At 48.3% G+C, this 20223-nt stretch overlaps 1 protein-coding gene across 5 annotated transcripts in view; it reads left to right on the top strand.

Moving 5' to 3' along the window:
• Nucleotides 1-20223, top strand: part of CASKIN1 (CASK interacting protein 1) — a 719688-nt gene that overhangs the window by 411562 nt on the left and 287903 nt on the right. Inside the window, exon 1 of one of the 5 annotated variants that reach the window (XM_085629426.1) lies at nucleotides 10944-11388. The exons of the other annotated variants lie outside the window; for them this stretch is intronic. Within the exon in view, the coding sequence (XP_085485552.1) occupies nucleotides 11300-11388 (89 nt within the window). The 5' untranslated portion in view covers nucleotides 10944-11299. Of the gene's footprint in view, nucleotides 1-10943; nucleotides 11389-20223 lie in introns of those variants that run through there. 5 annotated transcript variants of the gene reach the window in all.

Here is a 20223-nt window from a genome sequence, read left to right as displayed (position 1 = left end):
AAGAATTCTGGGCTGGGCGTGTCCCTGTCACTAATAAGATGCATGTAAATAGTACAACAATAATGAGTGGTGATGCTGAAATTAATCCTAGCACCTTGGAATTCCTCAAGGTGCCACTTCATTTCTTTCGTTCTTTGCCTAACTGATGAGGCTCAGCAAGGTCAAAATATGTCTGGAGTGCTTGTGTTCCCATTCAGAGGGGGCATGACCCTTCCGTGCAGACAGTGGCGGCTCCTCTGCTAAGGCGGAGGAGCGTCGCTCCACTGCTCACTGAGCAGTTTAAACGGTAAAAATAAAATGATAATAACGCAGCGTTATTATCATTTTATTTTACTGTACTGTCTCAGTTGGTTAGGGGCAGTGCAGGGCAGGGCTGTTGAGAGCTGGGGAAGAGTGGTAGGCACTTTCTAAGTGCACATTACAGGTTGGCCGGAAGTCTTGGGCTGGCCAAACAGTCATGCGCACTTAAAATGTTCTCCACCTGTTCAAGTGAGATACCTTATCTGTCTCACTAGTGCAGGGACACCCTTTGTCTACGGGTTCACTAAATGAGGATCGACACTGGAGTGGAACAAAACACAAGTTGATTACATCTCATGAGAGGAGTCTCATCACTCAGACACTGCAAGTGCCGGAGGGAGGGGGCTGACAAGTTCAGGTTAAAACACTGTATTTATACATTTTGGTACAGTAAGACATGCACTAAAACCCCTTTGTCATTGTTACATAATGCTTACACAACCCCTTTGTATAATGTTAACATGCTGAACTGTTGAATCCTGATAAACCCCTACCCACGTCACATTCATAGATAGGCAAGGGAGGTTACAGGTGTTGGTGGGCTAACAGATTAGACATCTGTGCACTTTGGCCCTTCGGCAGGGCACGCAAGCATTATCAGTTCAACCAGCTTTCAGTGAACACGCAACTTCTGACTTTACGAAAGTCCCCGCAGAAACACAAAAATGGGGGCTGGTAAACAAAATGGAAGAGTAGTAGAGGCTAACTAAACAGAATACATTTTTTACCGTTCAACACACTGGCTGTATTGCACAGACTGGGTGGAGAACATGCACAGCCTCCCATTCCCTCTCTGAGCACCAAACCACAACGCTCAGACCAAACACAATGCTGCTGTAAGGCACTGTTGTGATTGGCTAAGGGATTCTGGGAGGCTGTTTGCTTCCTGACCTGCTGCCGGATAAGAAGACTGAGGAGAGGCGGCGGCCGACAGCACCCAGGTAAGTCCTTTTATTTATTTTTATTGCACCTGCTCTGCTTCCCCCCCACCCCCGTTCGGAAGCAGCCACTACTGAGTGCAGACAGGTCCGTCCCTGTTGAATGGGGCCAAGACAAATTTGCATATAGTGTGGCCATGTTATGAAAAGGGGGCAGATGACCTAAAAACCCAGTGGAACGTGCCCAGAGTAATTATCAAGTGATTCACATTATTTTAAGCATTTTTACCCTTTCCATCTATGCTTTCTCTATGAAGTTTAAAAAGCATTTTGATATCGAGATGGCTAAGGGCGCAGGTTGGGATATGGGATGAGAATCAAGGGAAATCATTTCATGATATATCACATTACAGCCGCAGTGCCAGCCACCAAAGCAATTTCAGAGGGTTTTTTAATCCCCAAACATTTATCTAAAAAATAGAATTACAAATGAGTTTTAATTGTTCCCGTATGTGCCTTTTTGTGCTGTAAATGTATACATTTCCCATGAAAAGATACTAAATAATAAATAACCTCATAAATAAATATGATTACAGTAAATTTGTATGTAAAATACAAATATTGCATATAAGAGGTGTGTTTTGCAATGACATATTTTGAGTGAAAAACAATTAACCAGCTGTGATCTTGCATTAATTGTTATGCAATGGGCATGCTTGCTCAAAAAATATGCAAATATTATAATGCAACATTTCAAGATTTTTTGCAAAGTCCGCATAATGCAAAATGTGCGAATTTTGCAAATTTCACCTAGACTTAGCATGAGAGCAATTCAGGAAACAGCACGACCACCCTGATTTATAAGAGCCTCAATTTGGCCCCAGGAAGCAAAGAGGAGAGATGCAAGGGGACTCTCGAGGAGACATTCCTTTGACAGAGGCGAGTTTAAGAATACTCAAGGCTTCAAATTTGGAAATCTTGTTTTGAACACAGTGTGATCTATTTTGGATCCGGTTCAAATTCTTGTAGGTTGGAGGCCTTTTCGTGGATTTAAAAAAAGAAAGAAATGGACTTCATTGAGGCTGTTCGAAGTCTGCAGGGCTAACACCCAACCTACCTTGCACCCATGGGTCAGACTTATGCCTTAATGTTCTAAGGAATGCCACAGTGAGAAAACAGCACTTATAGGACTTCTAGATATAAACTTTTGTTTCCAGTATACATAAAATAAATTGGCTTTGTGTTTATTTATTGTCTCCACTGCCAAGAAGGTTATAAATCAACTTTGGTGAAGAGTCAGAAGCTGAAGAGCCAGAAGCTGAAGAGTCAGCGTGCAAGTACATAAAGGGAAGAAAGAAGACACGCATTGGCAAAACCAATATTTCTTGCCTTTTGGCTGCCAATGCAGACCTATTTGCTCTGTCAAAGCTGTTCAGCATTGGCAAAAAGAGAAAAAAAATGCTTTTTCTGATGCTGTTCAGCATTAGCAAAAAAGCACAATGGCAGGTAGGCACACAAGCATCTCAAGCATACCTGCCTATGCGTCATGTTTATGCATATGGCATGAGGTGGCCACCATTTCTTTTTCTTTATTTTGTTTAACGCTTCAATATGTCGGACGCCAATCCTGGAGCGGTAAGTAAAAAAAATAAAAATATATAAACTACCATGTTGCTCTATCTGCTAGAATCTGGGCCACACACCGAGTTTATGAGACCACTGTACTACTACTTAGGTCACTAATGGCACTATCGCCAGGGTGGGGACACGGACAGAATGGTTCTAAGTTCGTGTTTAAAAATGATCACTTTTAATAACTACTTGCAGTGCTATAATGGACGTATTATTGTAAAAGGTTCCACATGTGAAAGAAATGCAGTTTTTGGAATTGTATTTTGACTTCATCATATTTTATGAGAAGTTTGTTTTATGATTTACATGGTAAACAGTTTTAGGGCTCGGCTCGTGCTCAAGCGCTAAAAGCCAAGCCAGACCCTTGGCTCGGCTCTGGGAAGCCCTGTTAATTTGTTTGCTCTCCAAATTCTATGCCGCAGCACCTCCCCCACCCCTAGTTCCAGCACCACTAAATTACAGGATGGGATAAAACCAATGTATTGAAAGAATCAGCAGTCCATTAGCCAGCAAGGATGGAATTTGCTTGGGAATCCCCTCATCTGAATAGAGCCACGGGTGGTTGACAACACATTTTTTATAAGTGGAGTCATGAGAGGCCCGGGGTAGTAATGGTGTGGCTGGTCTCACGCATCTGACCGGCAAGATGATACTACTGCGCAAACACAACAAGATGATGGATGGAGTGCTGAAACTTCCCAACCACTCACCCCCAGTCTCAGATTTGGGTTTAATCCATCGTTCTTTTGCTCACTATGCCACCCCAGTTTAGACCCAGCCATATACAAATCAGTCTTGACTCTGTTCGTCTTGGGAACAGTCCAGCCCGAACTGTCAGACCAGGTCCTCCCTAGACCGGAAACAAGCATCCTGGGACCGGTTTGGGGTTCCACCCCATCAGCCAGGCTAGCTTGAATCCAGTGTGTTTGCTGAGATGATACAACTGCCCAGAACAATAGTACTCCTTTTGTCGACCGCCATAAAATGATGGCTCAGTTGCATAGTAATTCGTAACTGTGACCAGTAGGTTAAAAATAGGTTTCTGCAGTAGGTTCATGAACCCACCAGGTTCATTAACCCACATACCCATAATAATATCTGTCTCATTCTAAAACAAGAATATCTGACAGGTGTGATCCATAAATGAGAATCCAATCCGTGTGAAAACTTTGACATGAGACCTTCTGGGCTGGTAAGAAGTGGCTAGCTTTTAAGGGCAATCATGGGACGTGACTGCTTTTTTGCCTTCTCTACCAGCTTCGAGAGGTAGTGAGTGGTCTGATCAATCATTGGCTCTGCAGTGTTTGCCTTTATATGGGAAGTGGTGGTAACCCCCTGGAATAAGGGACTCTATCCAGCATAACCAGTCTATTTTAGGTTCAGGCCCAACACGTGACTGTCTCTGCCCCACCCCATTCCCATTTGAGAGAAGAATGCCTACGCTGGCCAATACCAATATTCTTACCCCAGCCGGCCTTTTTAGAGACAGTTTTGTACATGCGACTGACTCTTCCTCAGCCTTCCTGGCCTTCTGTGAGGCACTGACCGCTCTGTAATTCTCTTCCTGCAGGTTACCCAACTCTGCAGCCCTTCGGTCTGTGTGTGACTAACACCGATGACAGGCACTGTTCGGCATCTCCCTTGGGGTCTGTCACTGGAGGCGGACAGGTGTTGCACGAGACCTTCATTGATTGCGTTGTCCTTGTGAGCTGGCCCTGAGAGGTTCATTATCTGTGTCATCCTTTCACGGCTCATGCAGCGTCCTTCCAACATGGGCCTGGTGACTTCGACCTGAACCCGCGTCTCAGAAGCAGACGGCCGACATACAACCCTGCTGTACATGGAATGGAGGGAAGTGGTGGATTTAGATGTCTCCATTAATGGAACCGGAATTCAGATATTGTGAGTCTATCCGGTTGGGGCTCAGGTGCTTGCAGTTGCATAACAAGGGTGCCATGGGCCCTAATGCAAGCAAAGAAAATGGACCCCCTTTGTCCTGGTTGGATAGTAAAAGACAGCCAAAAGCAGGGTGCTGTTGGCCACTCTTATCCATTGGTCCTGGTGCAGCAGCACATGCCTCATTGATGACAGCTATGTCCTCTGCCAAAGTAGAGTGAAAGGAGGGTGCAGGTGGATGATTTAATGGACCAAGAAAGGAGAAGTTGAGGAGAGCTTTCAAAGGTGTGACACTTATTGTGACATTTTCTCGCAAGTAAAACCAAGCAATGAAGTGCATGGAAAGAGATAAATGTTAGAATCAATCAATGAGGAGCCATAAAGTATCTTGAAACTGCTTCAGACCCCTGAAATGTAAGGTTAAGATACCAATATGATATTCTGGTGCGGCTCCTCCTAAAGAGAGATGGAGCGTCATCCAACCTGCTGCAACCACAGCAGGCAAACACAAATAAATAAAATGGCATATCAATGCCATTTTATTTTGCCACTGCTCGTGCTGTGTTCAGCGCAACGGGGGGCGGGGATAAATCCTGCAAATGCAGGATGATTGCACTGGTCTAAAGTGCACATGTCGGATTGGCTGGCTGCCTTGCGACAGCTAGCCCGACATGTGCACTGTAGACCCAGCAATCTGAGGGCTGTGAAACAGCCTAGGGATTGCTGGCACAGGCCCCCAGTCTCAAAACGAGCGCTGGGTGAGTCTGCTCAAACCCATTCTGGAGCTGCTCTCATGCTGAAAATAGTATGAGAGCAGCTCCAGGATTGGTTGGATTTGTTTTTCACAAGCAGGAAGGAAGTTCTTTCCTTTCCTGCTCGTGGACACTAGGATCATTGAGGAGACACACACCAGACAGGACGGAGGCCAGCAAGTGCAACATATATGGTGATTTTATTTTGGCATCGCGCTCCACCATATTTTGCCAGCTATGACTGGAGCCCACAAGATATAAAAGTAAAGAAATCATCATAAAACATGTCTCACACCCTCATGCCATTGTACTTTATTGCGCCCTAATACAGTTAAGCACCTGCTGCGGGAGATCAAATTAGCTCAGGGCAGGGATTTTGATGTTCTGGATGGTACAAAAATAAGCAAATTCACCCATAGCTGATATTTTCACCTTTACCGGTAAATACGTCAAAGATCAATAGAAAGCACTTTTAAATGTGTTCTCGACTGATCCATGACTTATACTTAAAGTAAACAAATACAGAAATGGCACGTTACAAATTCATAAATACGGTTTTGTTTCCAGTTTTATTTAGTATCATGTCCAGGCCTTTGCAGACTCTCGAAGCAACAACTAATGCCTGGTGTTTTTCTCTTGGAAAGGTGTCAACCCTAAGGCGACTCACCTGACTACTGCCCTTCCACCAGTGCCTGGGAGTGTTCCTCGAAGCTGAGCACTTCACCAGCTAGCTTTGTTCACACAGTCTTGAGCTGCGACGTGTCTGAGTTCTTCAGCCGGGGATGAGGGCGATGGACTACAGCTGCAGGCGGCAGTTTAAAGCTGTCTCAGAGCACATGGAGAGTCACAGGCAGCTCTCCTCAGGAGTGTCTCGCAGCAGTTTTTGCTTCTTCCAGGACCCCCTGCATGCTGTTTTACGGGGAGCTGCCTGAGCAGCATCGATGCCTTCTTGGAGGCGGCCAGAATGATAAAATTAAAAACATCCCAGTCTTAAAACACTGTGAAGGCTGGGCAGCGCACAGAGAGTGCACTGCCGCAGAGGCGATACGTGGACCTTAGGATTCCAGCCCTACACTCGCTCTCTGCCTACGGCCAGCAACGCAAAAGAAAAAAAAAGTTTAAATTGCCCGCCACTCAGTTTATAGGAGTTGTTTCTGCTGTGTAGCGCGTTAATAAGTAGTTCTGTAAAGTGCAGATGTTTTCGGTCCAAGCTTTAACGGTTGCTGCTAAAAGTCACATGTGAAGGTAACAAAGTACTTTAACAGAAAGAACAGTTTTGCAGACTGTAGGACGCACTGATCATGGGTAGCCATGCAGGTGCGCAACACCCATTGGACTCAAAGGGCTTCAGCCCCCCCCCCCCCCCCCCCCCCCGCCCGTCGTGTGTGGCAGCCCGAGATGAGACAGCTTTTCGGGCACACACACAGCCGCACACGAGCATTTCACAGGTCTTTAAAAGACCATTTGCATGTTAATGAGGCCTTGCTGTTGTTGTTTCACCCCTTCTAAGAGCCCCTGCAGCTCCACTCTGACTATTGCTTAAAGATTCAGCCCCCCCCCCGAAATTTTTTCTTGGCCCTCCCCGAAATTTGGCTCTAGTTGCGCCTCTGTAGCCATGCTGCCGTAACCTGCTTTCGAGAACAAACACAAGTGTCAGTCAACATTTCCCTACAAAGCTACAAATCGTGGAAAAAATAGCTAAAACAAGCCATACCCATAAAATGACAATGACAGTTTAAAAAATGTCAATAAAGAAACAATAACTATGCGTACCAGGCTCGCACTGCTTTACCTAATGGAGCATGGCTCCTCCTATCATCTTGGCTTGTGCCACACAGCGGGAGTAGTTTCAGGAGGTGTGATAAATGTTTGATTTATGCACGTTTGTGCAGTGATGGGGACCACCACTCTAAATTGCGTTAGTCTAATCCTTGATGTGTGGTACTTGGCAGGGCTGACAGAACTAAGGCCTTGGATGGGCAACACATTCCCAGGGCTAGTCTGCAAACCACACTTAGCCCCGTCAAAACGTTCAGACCAGCCCCTCATTGCAGCAGGTTGCAACTAGAATCAAATAAGGAGGATTTTATGGTTCCATCATGGTAACCCAACCAGTTCTAAAAGAAGCCCCTAACCTGCAACCCTTCGACAAATGGCAGGTTGGACGTGGATGTGACAGATCAGTGAGCAGCAATAACCAGAAGTGTGAAGCGAACAAAGCTAAGAAAATAAAATGTTAACCGTGTGTAACACGGAGATGGGGACAGATATCCTAGGGGTGGAGAGCGTAGGAGGACAAAGTGTGAGCTCAGGCGTATGCAGGACTCAACCGTGAGAAGCCGGGATTCTGTGAGCACAGGATTTAGGGTCAGGGTGCACATGGCTTAGTGGTGAGGTGAGCACAGCTCAAAGGTAGCGCGGGACACAGGAGTGTAGAGTGCAGGACTCAAGAATGAGAGGCAGGGGTCACTCGAATGAGGAGCGGAAGTCATCAGAGTGAGCTCTCAGGTCCTGTGACACATTCTAAAGATGTGTATCTGCTGTTAATAGGCATCAATTCTAAATATCGATATGGAAGAGCTAATCTAATGATGAACGGCACAGCCCAATGGAGGATGGAGAGAACCTAGCACAGGCTTGTGGGTGGGGGGTTCTGACCCTTCTCCTCTGACTAGAAGAGTTTTCAATTTGAGTGGTTAGTAATAAATCCACTTCCATATACTTTGTTGCAGGCATGCGTCTTGCAGATTTATCTGAATGAGGCTAGGGGGAAGTGTGGGGTCATGGAGCAGCATGTGGGATGTATAGGCTGAAAGGTCTTTCCATGACACTCAGCAGAGCAGAAGGACTAACTAATGCATCTAGAAGAACACTTGAAAGGAAAGGTCATCACACCTACTGGATTATCAATACAGCGTACCATGCTCTCAAGGAAGGGACCCAGTCAATCTATACAACCCCTGAACAGGAGCAGTGGCGTAACGAAACTTGAGGGGGCTTCCCTGCAAGGTACGTGGAGGGTCCCCCTCTGAGCTCAATCAGGAGGTCCCCGGCCGAAGTACTGTGCTGAGGGGGCCCCCTAGAGCTTGGGGCCCCCTCCGCACCACGGGGTCTGCGGGGGCCTGTGTTACGCCCCTGAACAGGAGGCTCTAGAGGGGAAACAACCTTAACAACGCAACCATTACAACACATGCCATTACATTGCATGCCGTTGCAACGCAAAAGGTGTGCAGCAGTGGGTAGAAGGTGTTGGATTTAACTCCAACACCTTCACTACTGTTGCACACACTGGAGTTGGAATGGAAAATTAATCTATTCCAACTTCCAGCGCCGGAGTAAACATTTGCGTTGCAACAGCATGCGATGTAATGGCATGCGTTGTAACGTCACATATCCGGCTCTAGAGCGGAGGGGAGGGTACACCAAGGAAAGGGCTAGCTGATCCTACTGACCCGCCAACTCACTTTTACATACCTTAAAAGGGAGGAAAGTTGATAATATGACTCCACCAAGCAAAACATCTTCACCAGCCATTGACCAGTGAGGGGCCCATCCACTGAACCAATAGAATGAGCCATAAAGCAGAATCAGCCAAATACTTTCATTAGTCCTCAAAGGAAAGGACAGGCTCATACTGCTGAACCAACTGAAGAAGGAAGCTCATATCACCCTTGGAGAAAGAGACCACCCCAGAGCTTTATTTGTGCTGGTGGTTGCAGATGGAGAGCACCGGCACTCCGGTTTGGGGACCAAGACTTGTTTATAGTCATCAGACAATGGTCCAGTGCAAGAGTGAGAATGGCAGATGAGAGCAGAAGGAGGAAGAAGAGAAAAGTAGGAAAACAGTGACAAAGGAGGAAAGCGGCGATAAAAAGAGGCTGATGAGTGATGCAACAGGAGGTGTAGGGTGGTGGAAGGAAGAGGCATGAGGTAAATCGAGATTAGAAAGCACTGGCATGCAGCAATGGCCGCGGCAGGCTCCTAAGAAACACTTTGTGCCACTACAACAAGTAGTAATTTGGGTTGGCCATGTGGGTGACACACCATGCCCCAATGGTTAACACTGTTCTCAGTATTGAAGAGTATAAACATCTCAACGCTAATGACCAGACTCGAAGGGAATCGTAAGTCTGCAATCATAGAGGTACGATTCCTCAGGGGTGCAGGTTTTCGGTCTCCCTTACTCACAAAACTCCGCAGTAGTACGCGTGGAACGCTGTGCGGTGCACTGCCTTCCATGCACAGTCTTCCATGCACAGTATTCCGTGCATAGTATTTCATACACCGTATTCTGTGCACAGCCTTCCGTGGACAGCCTTCCATGTACAGTATTCCATGCACATTATTCCATGCACAGCCTTCCATGCAGAGTATTTTGTGCACAGTATTCTATGCATAGTATTCTGTGCACAGTATTCCATGCACAACCTTCCATGCACAGTAGTCAATGCACAGCATTCCATGTGCAGCCATCCGTGCACAGTATTCCTTGCACAGTATTCTGTGCATAGCCTTCCATGGACACTACTCAGTAATTTTTGAAAGGACGGCTATTTCTGCAATGTACATTTGTAAATAGAGTATAATTCCATGCTGTTAGACGTGCAGAATTTTTTCTTTTTTTCTCCATCTGGAAAACAGTGTTCTGTGTAGAGAAACCCTTTCCTTTGCATCCCTTCCAAATTTGGAGGTGATCAATTCCCCTGTACACTTGGTACACAGTTAGTGAATGCCCAAAAATTCACCAGTTGAGTGTTCACACATTAAATAGGCAAACCATTGACACGTCCCATTGGGTGGGAATACTAATTCATTCATAATTGCTCACGCTGCACTTTTGGAGTGCAATTACTCAGCAGTAAGAGTACTTACGGCTTCTACCTCACATGTTGTGACTGCTTGGCAAATAGTCTTGATTTACGAGCACAAATGGATTTGTGGATCAGGCTATACGCTTTTAAAAAAATATATAAATTGCCTGGTTCCATGGTTGCCCCCGAGGTGGCTACACTGCCTGGCAGACTCCCGCGTGCGGCCTGGAGGGTAGTGAGGTCTCCTCTGGAACGTGATTGGACGGTGGGCACGCACGTGCCGCTCGCGGTGTTGTGATGGCCGCTGACGCACTGGAAACACGCCCTTCGGCGCAGCTGAAACTGAGGAGAGGCCCGCGCGCTCTCTCGGGGGTGCTCTGTGGTGACTCCGGGCGCCATGCGCCTCTGCCAGACCCTGATCCTTGCAGGCAGATCAGGACGGCTCATGTTCATCACCGGGAGCCAAGGGCGGCCAAGGGCGCGCGGAGCGCCGCCCGAGGTATTAATAGCCCCGGGAGCTGCTCGGGCGTCTCTGTGCATCCAGCCCGGCCTAATTGGTCCGTTCTGACTCTGGCAGCCGAGGACGGGGGTGCGCTTCGGTGACAGATTAACCTCAAGGGAACAGTGGACATTTCTGGACAAGGCTGTTTCACTTTAGGGATATTTCAGGATGGCGCCATTGGTGCAGGTGTTTCAGAGCGCCGAGGATCACCTCAACAGGCTGGGCGCCCTCGCTTGCAGCACGTGCTGCACTTGTTTAACTCTGAGCGCTTTCCAGTAGTTTTATAAGCTCTGTAACTCAATTGCACCAGTTTCTAGGCCGAGGATGTGCTTGGAAATGGGATAGATAACAGGCCGTTATTTTGACTTCATATATTTTATTGTGCTTTGGCATCATCACATTGGAGAAATCATTTATTTTTTTGTTTTTTCAACCAGCAGCATGTTGCATCCTGGGGCTTCTAGTTTTGCTTTTAACAGTTTCATTATTTCTAAAACGGCTTCTTGTATGCGTAAAATGTAGGTGAGGATGTGGCCTAACGGCAAAAGCGGACAATTTCAAAGCTGGAGAACAGGGTTCGAGTCTCGGCAGGGACGCTCAACATCCTGTGATTCTGGGTAAATCACTTAATCTCCCAGTGCCTAACAACATGAATGTGTCCGTCTTTAACACAACTGGTGCCCATGTGAAGCTCCCTGATACCTTCACGTCCAGTTTGCGCTATATAAAACAAAACAAAAAAAGTTCACTGTCTTACACCATGCATTTGCGATGTGAGTAGATTGTTCTTATGTGTAGTGGAAAGTTTTAGAAACAGCTTCAGAACATTTTAGAGGTATAGCATGGACACCCTAAAGTGTACACAAAAGTGATGGATGAAATGATTGAATTAATCTCAGCCACTGGTGATTCATCCGGCCGCATCGCAATTATTGTTATTTTGCACACCATGTAACCTCAGTTTGGACCCAGCTATATGCAAATCAGTCTTGACCCTCATCTAATCAGAACAATCCAACCCGAACTGCCAGGTCCTCCCTTATCTGGAACATGGGCAGCCCAGGACCGGGTTCACCCTAGTTATGGACTCATCAGCAGTGGTTAATTTGTAATGTAAAAAGTGCCGTGGCTCTCCTGAGGAGGCAGTGCTAACAGGAGAAATGTGCTGGTGCAAACTGCCTCCTGATGAGAGCCCCGGCACTTATTATTCTGGAGAGGACTTGGCCTAATGGCTACAGCTGCCGATTTCGGAGCTGGGGATCCGGGTTCGAGTCTAGGCGTGGTTTAACATTCTGTGATTATAGGGAAAATCTCCTGACTTCCAAATGAGTATTAAGCACTGCTCATCAGCTGGGTTCATCTTAGTTCCAGTGACCAGTGTGCATGGGCCCCACGTCTGGGCTTACCTGTCCCACTTAGGGCGACACACTAAAGTATACAAAAAATCAGTGAATTCTTCCCTAACACACAAGTTAAGGGCAAGCGCCAGTAGGAGAAGGAATATAACACAATTCTCTCACGCATACAGAATAGGTGAAACACACCCTTCATAGAACAGGTACACATTCTGCAGAAACTGTGCAAGTGCCCCAATTTCAGAGGACCGGTACTGCCAGGTTAGCATCAGCACAAGTTTTCTCCCACAGAGGGCAATACATGAACTCTTCTATTTCCTGCTGAGCAGATCCAGCAGGGCAGACTAGTAATAGCTTTCATCTCCCACAGAACATGAGCAGGTAAAGCATGAGTGGCATTTACGTTACAGAAAGATCTCTGGAGTGGGAGTTTAATGCACTGAGATTAATGTGTAGGTGGATGCGTTAGTGAATATGGGAGTTCAGATGCCATTCTTTCTTGGGTAATATTCCAAGCCCACATCTGGAAAATCCTGCTGCTGTCACTTGGAGATCTGCTGTTTGTGTAGCTTCTTTGGTGTTTACATGTATTGAGAAGTAGCCGGAACATAGTAGGTCATTATTATTTGGAGCAGCCTCACCACATTGTAACTATGCTCTAGACTGGCAGACAGGTACTTAACTCTTGTAAAAGATTTTGAATACTCAGGCACCAGGCGTTGTGCAATCCCAGGCTCGGTGCTGCACTTGTTCAAAATGTTGAGGGGCATTCAGAGTGTCACTTTTCATTTGCGTGGCCCCTCATCCCAGGTCCTCTCGCCCAGGATTAGTCTCACAAATCTTAGAGCACCATGAAAATCCTCCAGAAACAACTTCTCTGAGACCATCTTCAGGACCCTCCAAAGGGTCTGATCAGTCAGACAGTAACACCGCCACCTCAAAGAGACCTAATAGCTCTATACGCTTCCTAGGCGCCTCTACCCAAAAAATACTTAAACGCATGCCGCTGACCGACTAACCAGTTTTATTGTTTCTAGCACTCCATTGTAACCCATACAGGTGAGGTGGTTGAGGGTGCTGCCCTGGGTACCTCTGAGAGACCTGCCTGCCATGGGAGACTCGGGAACCCCAGGAAACTTTCTCCCATCGACTCAGACAGGCCTTACTAGTCTGGGAGCACTCAACACTTTTTTTGTGAGTTCATCTCGGTGACCCTTCAACAAGCTTCAGAAAGCTGAGAGCCCAGGGGCCCCAAACAGCCATCACAGCACTGATCGCATCGGGTGCCCCCGAAAAGGCAACATAGCACTGGGCGCATCAGGGTCCCTCCTATAGGTCATAGGACTCCAAGAGCACAGAAAAGCCTCTGTTTTCAAAGATTACTCTGGTGATCCTCCACAAGTCTCAGAGCTCTAGGCAGGCAAGATGGTTGGCCTGCAACCGACTTTAGAAGTTTAAAAACAGTAAACAGACTATCCGAATGTTCTGTATTTTCTTAGCTTTGGTGATGCTTCGGCAACACAGAGTTCCATGGGTATCGTATAACAGTCTTTGCTGCTCTGAGACCTTGAGGGAAGTAAGAGCACCCTGAGGCTGGGGGGGGGAGGGGTATGACAACTACTGACCGCACCCATCAGCCGTTTTGACCACCCCAAGACTACATGGTTGAACTGCCACACGTCTTGGCGCCTAGAGAGCACCCTTGACACCCTCTACCCACCATGGCTGCTGTGAGAGCATCCTGGGGATCCCACACAGGCCGGAAGATTCTTGGTGTGCCCTAGCAGCTCCAGCAGACTGGAGGTACAACTGGGGGTGGGTGGAATATTCTGTTCCACCCACAGAATTGGTGGTATTTTGGCAGCAGTGTATTACTCTTGTAATACGGAGTTCCGACCAAATTCCGCGAATCGCCGCGTGGAGGAATGCTTCCAGCTATCTCCCCTAATTGCTTTACACCCTCCCTTCACGTTACTCTCACTTGCCCATGTGTTTCTCTCCCCCATCAGCACTTGTGTTGTGCTTTCTCGCCTGTGTGTGCTGCTAAGACCCTGCATTCCTCCCACGTTCCTCTCTTTCACCTTTCACTCGTGTTGCTTTTTCCCCACCCTGCTGTGTGTTAAACCGCTCCTAGTGCTTTAAATGAAAATATGGAAGTATAGGTATTCACTATTTAGAGTACCTGTTAGCTCCTGAGAGGTGTCAGTACTCTCCCATTGAATGTATTGCAGCAGTGCTGAGAAATGCAGATACTCTTCCCTATCAAATGAAAGAAGTGCAGGTATTCCGTACTGGACAGTACCTGCCCATTTAAATCACTGACCGCTCTCTTAACCCGATCATCCTATTTATTTTTTTTAAGGACTTTTGCACTTCTTTTTTCTTATGTACCGATCCATCTCAAATTGGTAAATAAAACCCCAAAAATGCTCACTTCATGGTTTAGGTGCACGCATGCATGTTGTGCACCTACAAAATGATGTATACCCACCTGGTGCTTTTGTTTGTAACCGCCATCCTACACAGTCATTATGATGGTGTACAGAATTTCTAAAAAAACAATTGGCACAGCCAATAGGTGTAATAGGCGGGACTTAATAATTTTGCCAATGCTTGTTTCATAATTACTCTTTTGTTACCACTTATCTTTTTTCTCTATACTTAGTTGGTTTTTCTTATTATATGTTTCTATTTTTATTTAAACTTGTTGTGACTCTTAAAGTTCTTTGTTTCCATAACTGTGGTATTTGTTTGGTTAACACCAAATCCCACGCATATACCTATATATTATCACTCATGCCAAGGTACCGAAGCTGAGCCAGTGGTAATTTTTGAAGTCGGTTTGCTTCTGCCTGTTATTCTTTTTGTCTATTGTGTGGGCCCTTTCACAGTTCTCGTCAAGACTGTTCTTTAAGCATATTGCCTGCCATTCTTCTTTGTGCAATGGTAGCATCATATGTCAGTCATTCTAGAGCAAAAACAAGGGGTTTTAATCAAAGTTGGCAGGAAGTTTTGAATCATAGAAGCGAAGAGCTAGCTTTGTTTTGCTATCAGGTGAGCTCTTTGAATAACCCTTCTAATTTTAAAGTACAGAGGGGTAAGCCATTGTTTTCCTTGCGCTCTAAAATCCTCCTAGGTATCCCATCATTGTTTTATCTATAAAAGGATGGGGGGAAAAATACATGTTTTCACTAAACCCCTTTAACTGGTAGCCAACACTTACACGAGGTAAAGGTAAACTCTTGCCAAGCAGTGATAATCTCCAAATACTTTTTCAAAGGTATTCTCTTTGCCCTTCTGCGTTGTTTTATTACCCAGTTAGAATTAACACCCATTTATTATTTGATAATGTGTATTTGGTGTGCAGACACAAGGATTTACATTTGCTGGGAGTTTTATACTTTCAAAGAAATTGTTGGCAATAGTGCACAAAGGGGTGCTCGTTCAATATTTTGTTTTGGTGAAAGGAAATGGCAAGTGGTCTCAAAAGCATTAATGGTGGCCATGATGGATTGGGAACCACTCCTGGGCTTCAAATGAGGTTGACGGATTCTACGTGCTCCTCAATGCAACCGCAGGGGTTTAAGATAGCTCGATAATCTTTGGCCAGCCGCACTGTAGTCCGCTGACACGTATCAGGGATATTGGTGTTTAATCTGCAGATTGATAGATATAAGATTGCCGTGTGTCATGTTCAAGTAATTTGATCACACTATATTTATGTGATCATATATCTGCACTTATTATAATCCTCTTTATTTGGCCGAAAGATTTTCAGCTTTGTAGTAAATGGCTAGCCTTCCAATGGTGGACCTATTAACGAAAGGCTTTTATCCTTGTAATTGCTCTACGAGGACTGTAAAATGGTGCATGCACATGTGCATAGAAGAAGTTATCTGTCCAGGAAGCACTCTCCCTGGCAACTCCGCCAGCGGATCCTCGCCTTTCAGCCCCAGCAGCAGAGTTCGAGCCTCGCGCCCGACTCTGCCACAGGCTCTGTTACACATGGTATTTTGCACTCCTGACACCAGCACTTGTTAGTGATTTTGTGTTCTTGTGCGTGTGACTGTTTTACTTTACAGGTCTCTGCCTCATTATTTGATTTAGCGCCGTAGCGCCTTACCGCCTCCCCGGTGATCCTCCCCTCAGCCCCGCCCCTCACCAGACTCCAGCCCGCCTCCTTCGCAATCCCGCCCCCTTTGCAATCCCGCCCCCTCCCCTTCATATCGGCGACCGCTGCGGGGGAGCGCGGTGTGCTGTCCTGACCTCAGTCCAGGAAGCACTCTCCCCGGCAGCTCCGCCAGCGGATCCTCGCCTTTCAGCCCCAGCAGCAGAGTTCGAGCCTCGCGCCGACTCTGCCACAGGCTCTGTGACACGTGGTATTTTGCGCTCCTGACACCAGCGCTTGTTAGTGATTTTGTGTTCTTGTGCGTGTGATTGTTTTACTTTACAGGTCTCTGCCTCATTATTTGATTTAGCACCGTAGCGCATTACCGCCTCCCCGGTGATCCTCCCCTCAGCCCCGCCCGACTCCCACTCACCTCCTCCGCGATCCCGCCCCCCTCCCCTTCATAACGGCGACCGCTGCGGGGGAGCGCGGTGTGCTGTCCTGACCTCAGTCCAGGAAGCACTCTCCCCGGCAGCTCCGCCAGCGGATTTTCGCCTTTCAGCCCCAGCAGCAGAGTTCGAGCCTCGCGCCCGACTCTGCCACAGGCTCTATGACACGTGGTATTTTGCGCTCCTGACACCAGCGCTTGTTACTGATTTTGTGTTCTTGTGCGTGTGACTGTTTTACTTTACAGGTCTCTGCCTCATTATTTGATTTAGCCCCATAGCGCCTTATCGCCTCCCCGGTGATCCTCCCCTCAGCCCTGCCCCCTGCCAGACTTCCGCCCGCCTCCTCTCGATCCTGCCCCCCTCCCCTTCATAAGGCGCGCCCAAGGCAAGCCCGTTTGCGCCCGTCCGTGCCTGGACCGCGGCCAGCACCAGGAACCCTGGCTCTACGGGCCCCCTCCTCTACACAGTCGCCAGCCTCCGTGCACTCAAACCCAGCCGCCTCGAGTACTGCGTACGAGCAGCGCCCTACAACACTCAAGGAGCTTTCTCCTATGCTCACTGCCAATGCACCTTCTCCATGGACGCCACTCCATCAGCTACCAAAGCACCACCTGCTGCGATACCCGCCAACACCATCAAGTGCATCCTTCTCAACGTGCGATCCCTTCACTGGCACGCCATTGAGATTTGGGACCTACTCGACACTCTTGCCCCTGACGTCGCCTTTTTCACCGAGACCTGGACCAACGTAAGCCCCGGTACTGACATCGCCACGGCTATACCAGATGGCTACAAACTAAGGAGGTTAGATCGCCCCAACCACCCGGGTGGCGGCCTCTCCATCGCACACAAATCATCCCTCCAACTCTCCACGCCCAGCACTAACATCACCCTTCCCAACTTAGAACACCTCCACTTTCAGATCCACACCAACCCCAGGCCTACGCTACGAGGCTCGCTCATCTACAGACCACCAGGACCTCGCGCCCAAGCCACTACCGCCATCACAGAACTCACTGCATCCCACGCCATCGCCTCCACGGACTACATTCTGCTCGGAGACCTAAACTTCCACCTCGACAACCACCAGGACCCCACTTCAAACGCGCTACTTGAGAATCTCTCCAACCTGGGACTCAATCAACTGGTAAACTCACTCACCCACATTGCAGGGCACACTCTGGACCCCATCTTCACTGAAGGGTCAAACATCCTTGTCACCCACACCTCCCAGCACTCCTGGACAGACCACCACTGCATTAATTTCACTTTCACTTCCAGCACCGCACCCAAACAAGCCCCACACCCACATCGACAAAACTGGAGTAGGATCAACGAGGACCTTCTCATCTCCACCCTCCTCCATGACCCCCCTTTAGCCACCACCGACACCGACGACGCTGCACTTGAACTCCACCGATGGATCACCAGCTGCACCGATAAACTAGCCCCTCTGTGGCAGCCCACCACCAAACGTCCGCCAAAAGCAGCCTGGTTCACCACAGAACTCCTAGAGACCAGACGCACCTGCAGACGCCTCGAGAAAACGTGGAGGAACCAGACGACCTCGGAAGCCCACACCTACCATAGGAGCGCCATGAAGAATTACCACCAGCTGAGAAGAGACACCAAAAGAACATTCATCAGGGAAAAAATCAACGCCAACGCAGCCAACAGCAGCGAACTCTTCAAGATCTTCAAGCATTTCACCAAACCCCCCTGCGAACCCTCTGACATCACACCCTCCCAAGATCTCTGCGACAAGCTCAGCACCTTCTTCACCAGAAGATCATGACCCTTTACGACAATTTCAACGAACCAACGAGTGCCTTCACCCTTACGACCACTACCTCCACCATGCCAACCATCACCACATGGGTCCCCGCCTCCGTCGAACTAATCACCACCACTATGAAGAACACTCACTCAGGAGCCCCCACGGACCCCTGCCCATCTTCCACAGAGCCTCCACGGCCATCGGTCCAGAGCTAGCCCTCCCCGTCAACTCCTCCCTGGCATCGGGTACCTGCCCCAAGGACTGGAAACGTGCAGAAGTGAAGCCCCTCCTGAAAAAACCCTCGGCCGACCCTACTGACCTAAAGAACTACCTACCCATCTCCCTCCTCCCCTTCGCTGCCAAAGTAACTGAAAGGCTCGTTAACGCCCAGCTGACTACTTTCATCGAGGACAACGGCATCCTGGACGCATCCCAATCCAGCTTCCGCAGCAACCACAGCACCGAGACAGCCCTGATCGCCGCCACCGACAACATCCGCATGCTGCTCGACCATGGCCCTCATCCTCCTGAACCTCTCCGCAGCCTTCAACACCGTCTCACACCGCACACTGACCACCAGACTCCACAACGCAGGGATCCAGGAAAACGCCCTCAACTGGATCCGCTCTTTCCTCTCCCACCGAACACAGAGAGTCGGGCTCCCCCCCTTTCTCTCCGAACCCACCGACATCATCTGCGGAGTTCCCCAAGGTTCCTCTCTGAGCCCTATCCTGTTCAACATCTACATGGCCCCCATCGCCACCATCGTCAGACAGCACAGATTCACCATCGTGTCCTATGCTGACGACACCCAACTCATCCTCTCCCTCACCAGTAACCCAGAAGATACCAGACTCAGCTTTCAGGAAGGAATGAGGAACGTGGCCTGCTGGATGAAGGACAGCTGACTCAAACTCAACTCCAAAAAGGCCAAGGTTCTCATTTTCGGACCCCCCCAACTCGTGGTGGCCTCCCGCCCTCGGCCCACCACCCACCCCTACGGACCACGCCCGGAACCTTGGCATAATCTTGGACTCCTCCCTCTCCATGAACCGCCAAATCAACACTATCTAATCCACCTGTTTCAACTGCCTCCGTATCCTGCGTAAGACGTTCAAGTGGATCCCCCCTGACTGCAGAAAGACCGTCACACATGCACTCATCACCATCAGGCTCGACTACGGCAACGCCCTCTATGCAGGAATCAACAAATCCCTACTTCGCAAACTCCAAACCATCCAAAACGCGGCCGCCAGGCTCATCTTAGGGATACCTCGCCACAAACACATGACCCCTCACTTGCGAGAACTCCACTGGCTCCCCGTCGAGAGGAGAGTCACCGACAAGCTACTCACGCACGCCTACAAATCTCTCAACAACATCGGACCCAAGTACCTCAACAGCAGAATGAGCTTCCACGCACCCAATAGGAACCTCCGTTCAGCCGACCTCGCCCTGGCAGAGATCCCCCGCATCTGCCGAAGCCGATCCGGAAGGAGAGCATTCTCCTACACCGCAGCCACAGCATGGAACACTCTCCCAGTAGAAATAAGACGCTCACCAACCCTGCACTACTTGGCTCTACATAAGCCCTTGGATGACATTAGCATCCTCCTGGAAGGGGTCAAGGAGTATGAAAGAGTTAAAGAATATAAGTAGGTAACATTCTGTGCCTTCTTTTTTCACTTTCTCAAGAGCTGGAATTTGCTGCGTAAGCCCCTGGAGCTCTTCCTTGCGGAAGTGGTCAACGAGGGCCATGAAAG

The sequence above is a fragment of the Triturus cristatus genome, chromosome 10 (genome assembly GCF_964204655.1).
Source record: "Triturus cristatus chromosome 10, aTriCri1.1, whole genome shotgun sequence".
NCBI classification, from domain to species: Eukaryota; Metazoa; Chordata; class Amphibia; order Caudata; family Salamandridae; genus Triturus; species Triturus cristatus.
The sequence above is the reverse complement of the archived record's forward strand: the minus strand, read 5'-3'. Positions and strand labels throughout refer to the sequence as shown.